Source organism: Eurytemora carolleeae, unplaced genomic scaffold (assembly GCF_000591075.1).
Source record: "Eurytemora carolleeae unplaced genomic scaffold, Eaff_2.0 scaffold50, whole genome shotgun sequence".
In the NCBI taxonomy this organism is placed as follows: domain Eukaryota; kingdom Metazoa; phylum Arthropoda; class Copepoda; order Calanoida; family Temoridae; genus Eurytemora; species Eurytemora carolleeae.
In genome coordinates, this window is record NW_019396217.1 from 509,848 (window position 1) to 521,859 (window position 12,012).

Below are 12,012 nucleotides of genomic sequence, written 5' to 3' on the forward strand. Positions count from 1 at the left end.
ATAAACCTGGACAACGCTAGTTATTATTAAAGTGAAAAAAAAAAATTTAACCACAAATGTGTATATGTAAGATAAATGGAGTTTTCTATCTACACTTTAACAAACTAGATGATTAGTTCTTAGAAAGCGGAAATGTGTTATCCAATATTTTAATTAAAATAATGAAAAAAGTTAACAAAAAAAATTAAAAATTTTAAAAATTAATCTAGCTTTTTAATTATGTTTAATAAAAAAGAGAAACATGTATTGATTTCTGTGTCAGTAAAAAACATGATGAAATATCGCAAACACTCCCTTTAAAAACTATTATATTGTATTTATCATTGGCGTAAACATAACATTTTCAAATAACTGTCACCAAGCTGGAAATTAACTACCTGGAGCCTGGAGGGTAGATAAATGACAAATACAAAAAGTATGAATTTCAAAAAGTGTTAGGTCATCAATTTTAATTGAAAAGAATAGCCATATGCTCGGAAAATTTAATTTGAAAAAATAGAAATTAGGTTATTAAAAATATTGAATGAGAATGATAAAAAAGTTGAGAATGTTTTCCTTGTATTCATTATTTTCTGTTTCAACCTCAGATTCAAGCATATAAGTATGTGCCGGCAAGCTCTGCATTTTCTAAACAAATAAAACCAATTTTAATCTATATATATACGTGCTTGTCTGTTTATCTGTATGTCTGTTTGTATCCAATTAACGTCAAAACGGCTAAACCGATCAGGCCCAAATTTTGTGTGGGGGTTTACCCAAGAAAGGTTTGATCAAAATTTCAAAAATTTGCCTCAAACTAAATTTGATTTTCATTAAGTTTGAAAATTCACAAAATATATCTTATAAAATCCGCAAACTTTTTTTTGGGTTTTGTATCACAATGTATACAAAGAGAAAATGTTCACAATTAAAACAGGAGAGAAGGGCGCGAAGCGCCCTAAAGCCTAGTTAGTCAAAAAAATTTAAAAATCCTCTTTTCTTTTTAAAAATGGTTTATTCCTTCCAAAAATAATACTTTTTTCTATTTGTAATGTACACGTTTTAAGTTTTCTATTTGTCAGCATGTAAATATTATTAGTTATGAATTTCAGAGGATTTTAGGTGGAAATTAAATACAGTTAATTTCATTAAATACATATTCAAGGCACTTAAACATTCAAACCCGATTAAGTTTCAAATATTTTTCCGTAGTGTAAGGCAAGTTTTGTGTAGTGTAAAGCAAGTTTTGTGTAGTGTAAGGCAAGTTTTATGTAGTGTAAGGCAAGTTTTTTGTAGTGTAAGGCAAGTTTTGTGTAGCGTAAGGCAAGTTTTGTGTAGTGTAAGGCAAGTTTTGTGTAGTGTAAAGCAAGTTTTTTGTAGTTTTAGGCAAGTTTTGTGTAGTGTAAGGCAAGTTTTGTGTAGTGTAAGGCAAGTTTTGTTTAGCGTAAGGCAAGTTTTGTGTAGTGTAAGGCAAGTTTTGTGTAGAGTAAGGCAAGTTTTGTGTAGCGTAAGGCAAGTTTTGTGTAGTGTAAGGCAAGTTTTGTGTAGTGTATGGCAAGTTTTTTGTAGGATAAGGCAAGTTTTGTGTAGTGAAGGCAAGTTTTGTGTAGTGTAAGGCAAGTTTTGTGTAGTTGAAGGCAAGTTTTGTGTAGTGTAAGGCAAGTTTTTTGTAGGGTAAGGCAAGTTTTGTGTAGTGTAAGGCAATTTTTGTGTAGTTTAAGGCAAGTTTTGTGTATTGTAAGGCAAGTTTTGTGTAGCGTAAGGCAAGTTTTGTGTAGTGTAAAGCAAGTTTTGTGTAGTGTAAAGCAAGTTTTATGTAGTGTAAGGCAAGTTTTGTGTAGTGTAAGGCAAGTTTTGTCTAGAGTAAGGCAAGTTTTGTGTAGTGTAAGGCAAGTTTTGTCTAGAGTAAGGCAAGTTTTTTGTAGGGTAAGGCAAGGCAAGTTTTGTGTAGTGTAAAGCAAGTTTTGTGTAGTGTAAAGCAAGTTTTGTGTAGTGTAAGGCAAGTTTTGTGTAGCGTAAGGCAAGTTTTGTGTAGTGTAAAGCAAGTTTTGTGTAGTGTAAGGCAAGTTTTGACTAACTTTGAGTGCAGCTATAAGTAAGTGTAAATATTTAAAGCATGAAACTATTGTATTGTGGATATCGAGATCAATGCTGCTTGAACTCGATCTTTTTAATCTGCGGATTAATTTAATCTTTATTTGATATCCACATGGTAATTGTACCCTGAAGCAATAAATTAAATGGGTCTGTGTACTCTGCACAATCCTTGTGTTTCATGTTCAATGGACTATTAAGAATAATAACTTGAGTCTAAAGTCGTCTTCCAATTTTATTCTCTTTGTACGATTCCTACTTTGAACCTACCTTACTGATATGGAAGAAATTAGCCAGCCAGTCTAAACTCTTCGTTTTATGCAAACTGTCATGCGCAGTCAACCCATCATCCGAGCTACAGCAAAAACAACATAGATAGAAAATAGATAAATAGCTCCGCAATTTCAAAATTTTTAAGACCACTTAAAAATGATTGAACACAAGTACAGGGTTACCCACAAAGGATGAGACTTCAGAGACGATTGTGCGGAATTTATTTGTTACGTTTTCTTGCATTCAGGGTTCCTTGCATGCATGCTTTCTTTTTCTTTAGTTATATAATACATTTATTAATCACAACTCCATTTAAACATTAATGAAAGCATCAATGATGGAAGTATCTTCGTTTTTATTTTTATCATTAAACTTGATTTTCTATAAATGATCTGAAAGATTGAACGCGGGTTTTGTAAAGGTTAACTTTAAGTTACATTTAAAATCCATTTAAGAGAAAATACAGGATATTAGATCTAAAATACAGGATATAAGATCTAAAATACAGGATATTAGATCTAAAATACAGGATATTAGATCTAAAATACAGTATATTAGATCTAAAATACAGGATATAAGATCTAAAATACAGGATATTAGATCCAAAATACAGGATATTAGATCTAAAATGCGCAAATATATCACAAAGATGGGAAAGAAATGTAAAAGTAAAAGTATTGATATAATACTGAAAGTACTCAGGGATTATTAAGTACATTATATATATAAAGAATAAGTAATAGCATTTCTTTACAAATATATATATAAATATAGGAGTATCAAAAAAGTAATGGAAAACTTATTTACAAATTTGAAATAGATTATTTAAGCTGAGAACAAATTACGCATATGTAATGAAAATGTATTAAAAGTGAGCCCGCGATTTAAAGGCTCAGTTCGAGTCCTAATTCCTTGGACCCAAATTTAAGGCTCAATCTTAAACCCAACATTTGAATCAACTGACGACAGCTTGTGTCACTTGATTGACAGCTCGTGTCACTTGATCGACAGCTTCCAGCTCTTAGGCTCAACTTAGGGAGTTAGATTCAATACAAATAAAACCGACTTTGGTTTTAACTTTGGATTTAATAAACCCAACTCTGCACTGTGGAAAATTAGTTGCAACATAACTTAGAAAGCTCGAGCCTTAATGAAAGCTTAGACCTGTGTCTTATTTTCACAATTTTTTTTTAATCGCGGGCTTATGTATGAGATATCCAAGAGGAATTTTCCTTATCAGAAGCAGAAGATGCAGGAAACTGCTTGATTTACAACACAAAAATATTGTCCTCAGAAAGCTAAAAGTACTCAACCTATAGCAAATAAATAAACTAAATCACTCAACCTCCCTAGAAAATAAATAAACTAAATCATTCAACCTCCCTAGAAAATAAATAAACTAAATCACTCAACTTCCTAGAAAATAAATAAACTAAATCACTCAACCTCCCTAGAAAATAAATAAACTAAATCACTCAACCTCACTAGAAAATAAATAAACTAAATCACTCAACCTCACTAGAAAATAAATAAACTAAATCACTCGACCTCCCTAGAAAATAAATAAACTAAACCACTGATATCTCTATAACTGAAAGTTTTTAATTACTTTTGTAAGCATGAATATTTCTAATGATATTATCATCAAACTATGAAGCTTTTTCAATGTTTTCTCCATAGTAGTAATTATATACCGGAAGAATGGCATGATTAAACAGCTTATTCAGTATATTTTGTACTTCGCCTTAGCAATCCCAGCAATTAACGCCTGTTAAGAATAAATACCTTTTTCTTCCCGTTGTTGTTGGTCTTATCTTGTAGACAATATCTTTACCGTTCTCCCTAAATTCATCCTTATATAATTTCATATTTCAAATGTATTTATTCTTTCTTTCAACTTCATATTCACCCTTTTCTTTATTCGTTAATTGGCCTTTCTATTCATCTATCATCTATTCCTTTCATCCCAATTCATCCTTTCATTTATTCATATTTTCGTTTACTCATCCATTGATTTATCCGTTCTTTTATTTATTTATATATTTATTCACTCTTTCGTTTAATCGATAAAAGTCTTATTAATTATTTTATCTCTTTATCCTTTCATTTATTTATCCATTCACCTATTCATCTATGCATCTATTCACCTATTCATATTCATATTTTTTATCTATTCATCCTTTCATATATTGATCAATTGACATATGCATTCTTTCATTTCATCTCTCTTAACCTAGTAATTATTAAATTCATTCATCCATTACCAGATTTAACTTCTATATCCACTACCAGATTTAACTTCTATCCATTACCAGATTTAACTTCTATCCATCACCAGATTTAACTTCTATCCATTGCCAGATTTAACTTCTATCCATTACCAGATTTAACTTCTATCCATTACCAGATTTAACTTCTATCCATTACCAGATTTAACTTCTATCCATTACCAGATTTAACTTCTATCTATTAGAAAAATGTATTTTGGTTCAGCTTTACATCATCATAGTGTAAATATATTGTAGATGGTAGACACTGCAGAGGCGTAGACAGGGTCCATGAAATATATGGTTTCCAGAGGGTTTTCAGGCACAACGGGTGCGGAACCCCGCCCCCCCCCCTCACCCCTTTGAACAGAAACAAATTTAAGCCCCTGATGGTATAAAAATAAAGATTTTAAATAAAAATTTTTAAGAAAGATTTTACCTGAGATTTTCTGAATCCTTAGAACCTCCCAGGGGCGGATCCAACATTTCTAAAATATAATTCAAATTCAAATTTGTTCAAATCTAAAACTTTCCTAGAAAGTAGAAATATATCAAAGGTTTCATTTCGGCGTTAAAATAGATTCCACAGAACAAGTAGAAAATACAGAGCTTTTCAAATATAAAGGATTTGATGAAAAATAAAATTCATTGATTATTTACTTTATATAGCTACAGACCTCCCCCTCCCGGCCCTCTCCCTAACATATCATATTCTCCACACTTAGAAGTCCAAAGAATGTCCTAGCCGCAACACTTTCCGTGTGGCAGCCACGAAGAATATTAGTAGCCAGATGGTTAGAAAAGTTCAAACACGTTCTTAAAGTGCGCAATTTTTTTCTTTACAATAAAATATAGATAATCTGTTAGTATCGTTTACCATAACTAATTCTTTATTTTCTTTATGTTGCTAACATTTGTAAATTAAAAGCTTTTATTTCTTACTTCAGGGTCGGTGTGGCGTTATTTCTGGGTGTGAAGTGAGAAAGGGTTCGTAGCTTTGCAAAAAAACGGTAAAATATTGCAGATTTTGTATCAAGGTAAAGCTAGGAATTATTCGCCTAATTTGTATTTAAGAACTCACATAAAACCGGGATTTGGAATACAATTAAGTATTCCATTTAAGGACTCCAAATTATATACTTTGTATCTCAGACTAGAAGTAGAAATTCAATAAAAGCTCTTTTGTTAGATTTATGAAATGACATTTGATATTTTCCTAAATATATCCTTTTAAAAATCTCCCTTCCCTCCTCCAGCTTTCTCCTCCTCAAATCCCTTTTCTCTTCCAACTATACCCCCAAAAAGGCCCCCCCGAATCTCTTTTCCCTTCCAACTATACCCCCAAAAAGGCCCCCCGAATTCCTTTTCCCCTCCAACTATACCCTCAATAAGGCCCCCCGAATTCCTTTTCCCTTCCAACTATACCCCGGAAAAGGACCCCCGAATCCCATTTCCCCTTCAAAATACCCCGAATCCCTTTTCCCTTCTAACTACCCCCCAAAAATCCCCTCACTGAATCTCTTCCCCTTTAAACTCGGAATCCCTTAAACCTTTACCCCCCCCCCCCCCTCCTTAAATTCCTTAATCCTTTCCAATCCCCCTCCTTGACGCCCTTCGACGTCCTTCTGCCGGTTTTTTAAACCTAATCACGAAACTGATAAAACAACAGATTAGATATATAAAGACAGAGAAATACACTTTGAACCAATTCATTATATTCCTTCATTGTTTTCTACCAGGGCTAAGTCGGCGCAAAAACGCAATTGGGGAATATTCAATGAGGTTGACTATTGGTCGGAATGTAGAGAACTTATTCGTTTAAAAAGCATTATTTGAAAAACTAAGTTTGTAATAAGTGTTTCTGCTTTCAATCTATTTTATTGAAAAAACCTTTTATAAATAGTTTTGGTTAAATTTCAATACATTGATGCATATTGAAAGAAAATATTTATATCCGATTCAATCTCCCGGCATTTTCCCGCTCTATTTACTTCAATCCCCGGCATTTCCCCGCTCTATTTACTTCAATCCCCGGCATTTTCCCCGCTCTATTTACTTCAATCCCAGGCATTTTCCCCGCTCTATTTACTTCAATCCCAGGCATTTTCCCCGCTCTATTTACTTCAATCCCAGGCATTTTCCCCGCTCTATTTACTTCAATCCCCGGCATTTCCCCGCTCTCTTTACCTCAATCCCCGGCATTTCCCCACTCTGTTTACTTCAATCCCCGGAATTTCCCTGCCCTATTTACTTCAATCCCAGGCATTTTCCCCGCTCTATTTACTTCAATCCCAGGCATTTTCCCCGCTCTATTTACTTCAATCCCCCGCATTTCCCCACTCTATTTACCTCAATCCCCGGCATTTCCCCACTCTATTTACTTCAATCCCCGGCATTTCCCCGCTCTATTTACTTCAATCCCCGGCATTTTCCCGCTCTATTTACTTCAATCCCCGGCATTTCCGCGTTCTTCTTAATGCTAATTTTTTTTTTTTTTAAATTTCGCATTTTGACTTCAATCACACTTAATATTGAAAAGATTAATTATTTACATCTACTTTACAGGGAAGTTAAGGGAATTTTATGTTACCGAGAGTTTCCAAGACCAATTTTGCCTACAAAACATCCAGAGCGCAGCAATGGTCGAGGAAACCCGTGGTTAATTTCCCAGAAAAGTAGTTGTACACAGATTTATCGTCTATCGAGATGAAAATACGCGAACTTTTTCTTGCGAAACTTTGCAAGGCGGGTGGTTATTTTACATAACTGTCCCAAGGGATGTTTGGTAACTTAAGCATCCTCTTTTAGGGGAATCATAGGTCGGTAATCATGGTCAAAAGGCGGAAAAAAATCATAAGTCGGTAATTATGGTCAAAAGGCGGTAAAAATCGTTACTTTTGAATTTTTTACCTTTAGGTTGCAGAGCAGATTCTAGAACATCAAGGAAGGAATCTGTACTTTCTCCGGGAGGAAAATGCATCGGAGGATACTGGATACCATCTCGTCCCACCATAACCAGGGTTCCCCCTGTATCTGTATCCTTGGATAGACATTATTATTATCTGTACTGGACACTGGATACCATCCCGTCCTACCATAACCAGGGTTCCCCCTGTTTCTGTATCCTTAGATAGACATTATTATTATCTGTACTGGATACTGGATACCATCACGTCCTACCATAACCAGGGTTCCCCCTGTTTCTGTATCCTTGGATAGACATTATTATTATCTGTACTGGATACTGGATACCATCCCGTCCTACCATAACCAGGGTTCCCCCTGTATCTGTATCCTTGGATAGACATTATTATTATCTGTACTGGATACTGGATACCATCCCGTCCTACCATAACCAGGGTTCCCCAGTATCTTTATCCTTGGATATACATCATTATTATCTGTACTGGATACTGGATACCATCCCGTCCTACCATTTTTTCAAAGCAAATTTCCACAGTTTAAAATATTTGCGATTTTTCCCTCAAAAACAAAGTTTTGAAAAATTATTTGTATTCGAAATGAAAAATACACATAAAGTGGCTTGATGGTAGAATAGCATATATATAAAGTTCTTAACCACTTAAAGGTATAAAAAAAGATATAAAAGTGAAAACATGAAAACATATTCAAACTTTTGTTACAAGTGATCAAAACGTCTATGTAGCTAGGATTGGCATACTACTGCGTAAAAACATGCTCATAGGCCTGGTTTCTTTTCATATACTTCTAGAATTCATATTTTCCTTGTTCATTGTCAATTGTCATAAATGAAGCATGATATAAAAAAAAGTCTAAAGTGTCGTAACTTTTATGTAAAACTATTGGGATCCCAAACGACTATCAACTAATGTTTAAGATATTTGGATTGGACTTGGTTTGAGAATGAGGCACAGTTGTAGGCGATTATATCAATACAATGAAGACGACTTTTGAATTCAATTTTGATTCAAATCAAGCTGTTAAACAGCATGGATACACTTAAACATAGAAGTCAAGAGAAGCTATCAATTAAAAAAGCTTCTCTTTGATTACTTGTAAACTTGTAATTCGAAAAAAGCTTGTTAACAATCAAAACTTAAATAAAAGTCGTCTTCATTGTAGTGATATAATTGCTCACCACCATATATGAATGAGATAGGACCAAGTAGGTAAAATATGTTGGGAATTGGAATTGATATCAACTAAAGAGAAAGTTGGTATTGAGATGGAAATCAACTGTAGAGTTTGGGATTGGAAAAACTGGTATTAGGGATCAATGAGTGTTAGGATGATAAGAAGGGTTGTTGGTAGTTAGAGTAATTGGGAAGATTGGGCAAAAAAAATATATGTTTTTTGGGAACCACTGTATTGGAAGCTAATAAGCAAGTATTGAATCGTATAACAGGAGTACAGATAAAATAAAATAAGTGTATGTAAAAAAATTGAGAACTATAGGTTTAAAGAATTATTTTAAATTCTTTCTTGAGACCAAGTTCTAAGAACCTNTACTGTACTGTACTGTACTGTACTGTACTGTACTGTACTGTACTGTACTGTACTGTACTGTACTGTACTGTACTGTACTGTACTGTACTGTACTGTACTGTACTGTACTGTACTGTACTGTACTGTACTGTACTGTACTGTACTGTACTGTACTGTACTGTACTGTACTGTACTGTACTGTACTGTACTGTACTGTACTGTACTGTACTGTACTGTACTGTACTGTACTGTACTGTACTGTACTGTACTGTACTGTACTGTACTGTACTGTACTGTACTGTACTGTACTGTACTGTACTGTACTGTACTGTACTGTACTGTACTGTACTGTACTGTACTGTACTGTACTGTACTGTACTGTACTGTACTGTACTGTACTGTACTGTACTGTACTGTACTGTACTGTACTGTACTGTACTGTACTGTACTGTACTGTACTGTACTGTACTGTACTGTACTGTACTGTACTGTACTGTACTGTACTGTACTGTACTGTACTGTACTGTACTGTACTGTACTGTACTGTACTGCACTGTACTGTTTTGTACTGTACTGTACTGTACTGTACTGTGCTGTACTGAACTGTACTGTACTGTACTGTACTGTACTGTACTTTATTGTACTGTAATGTTCTCTACTGTGCTGTACGGTACTGTCCTGTACTGTGTACTGTCCTGTATTGTGTACTTTCCTGTACAGTGCAATGTCCTCTACTACGTGTACTGTCCTGTACTGTGTATTGTGTACTGTACTGTACTGTACTGTACTGTACTGTACTGCACTGTACTGTACTGCACTGTACTGTACTGTACTGTACTGTACTGTACTGTACTGTACTGTACTGTACTGTACTGTACTGTACTGTACAGTGCTGTACTGTACTGTACTGTACTGTACTGTACAGTGCTGTACTGTACTGTACTGTACTGTACTGTACTGTACTGTACTGTACTGTACTGTACTGTACTGTACTGTACTGTACTGTTCTATACTGTACTGTACTGTACTGTACTGTACTGTATTGTAATGTACGTATTGTACTGTATATTGTATTGCACTTTACTTTGTACTGTGTACCTGATGTGAATGAATGTAGAGGATTGTTGACAGGTTGACCTGCAAAGCCTGGAGCCAGGTAGCTGAAGCTGGGCTGGAACACCCAGAGATAGAACTAGATTCAGACAACAAGGGACTCCTAATATTTTATATTTTGTAAAAGAAGTTTTTCATGAAATTATGAAATTAATGAGTATTAATTCGAGGTTAGGAGGCGTCGTATATAGTTAGCTATAAGAAACAATATTTTCCAAATAATTACAAAATTACGAGTAGTTTGATTTCAGCACTGGAAACAGGCATAGATTTAAAAAAAAAACATTGAAAACTTGAAGACCACTATTTTAATTAATAACTACAATGACGGAATTAAAAGTTTGTGATTAACGACGAAAATCCAATTCGAAAAAGTTTGAGTTTTGATTATAAGTAAATGTAAAACAGGATGCCACGAAACTTTTTTTTTACTTAATACTAACCAGATTTAACCACCACATAAATATTTTGTAGATAGGATGTTTGGTCCAACTAGCTGCTGGATAATATAAAAATAACACTATATCGGAGTTTACATAGCTAATATTTACCCTATACACTACAGTGTACAATATATAAACCAGAAAATATACAATACACTTGATAAAAGATACACAAAGTTAACCTAAGAAAGGAACAATAAAAATTTAGTTTAATTTTATCTATTTATATTTCTAAACTTTCTTTACCTACACAAAGGAAATGAGCCGTTGCCACAAACTCTTTTTTTAATCCTTTTAATCTTTTTAACCCAGATGTCGAAGACCTTAGATATTTCCAAATAGATTCTAGTACAATAGATGGCAACGTAGAATTTGTACACTCTCAGAACAGCTGTATTCTGACGTCAAAAGTGTCAATTCAGTTTTTGTGTCCGACAAAAATATTAATATTGGTGACAATTTTAGAATAAAGTGCTTATCTTACAGTAAAATAAGTGCATATATATATATATGTGTTCTTTATTTCTGTTGTTAAACTTTTTATTTAATCTTGGAAAACATGTAAGAAAATTTCGTTTTTCTTTTCCGTTTTTGTGACGTCGTGTATAATTGGTTCATTTCTCTGTTGCCACCTATTGTACTTGATAATCTATTTGGATATTTCAAAACATGAAGTCTGTTAGACTGTTTGAGTGAGTGGCAAAGACTCAATTCCTTTAAAAGATTCGGTATAATGAACTGGTTATTCGCCTCAAAGTCTAGTTTAATTATTCCTATAGCTTTGCAACCTGAAAATGTAAACCTTTGACATTTCAAACGTTGACTACATGATATGCAGACAGAATTCATAGTTTGAAATCAGGGGCCTATACATGAATTTGTCCCAGGGGGGAGCTTATATTTTTTCTTCTCGGGGGGGGGGGGCTTAGCGAAACCCTTCTGCAGAAATCATGGATTTCATTTATCCAGGGGGCTCAGCCCCCATAGTTGCCCCCCTCTTGTATACGCCTGTTTGAAATATTAAAGATCTACAACATCAGGTTCAAAGATACACGGATTAATGTTCTCTAAAGGGATCTCAGGATAAATCATGAATGTTTTTATATTATATTATATATTTATTTGTTTTAGACTTCTTCGTTTTCCAATGAATATTTAATCAAACACTTATCCAAACAGAATATCATGTTTGGTCACCACCTCACGTAAATAATATCTAAATATTGTGTTGCTTGAAATAATGGTTTACCACAACGTAATAAAGGCAATTAAATTAATGCTAATAATACGTAATAGCTCTCCGTATACCATACAATATGCAAAATATGTAAACTTTGCTTCTGGAAAATTTGATAGATATTCTCCCCCCCCCCCCC

The 12,012-nt window shown here is 34.0% G+C and overlaps 1 protein-coding gene across 4 annotated transcripts in view; it reads right to left on the reverse strand.

Annotated features, from left to right (window-relative positions):
* Positions 1-12,012, reverse strand: part of LOC111698420 (small G protein signaling modulator 2) — a 59,956-nt gene that overhangs the window by 18,351 nt on the left and 29,593 nt on the right. For all 4 annotated transcript variants that reach the window (XM_023468756.1, XM_023468755.1, XM_023468757.1 and 1 more), the window contains exons 15-20: positions 10,179-10,296; positions 7,524-7,653; positions 5,053-5,101; positions 4,132-4,188; positions 2,344-2,428; positions 556-627 (exon numbers count right to left, since the gene is read on the reverse strand). In XM_023468756.1, coding sequence (XP_023324524.1) covers positions 556-627; positions 2,344-2,428; positions 4,132-4,188; positions 5,053-5,101; positions 7,524-7,653; positions 10,179-10,296 — 511 coding nt within the window. The remainder of the gene's footprint in view (positions 1-555; positions 628-2,343; positions 2,429-4,131; positions 4,189-5,052; positions 5,102-7,523; positions 7,654-10,178; positions 10,297-12,012) is intronic.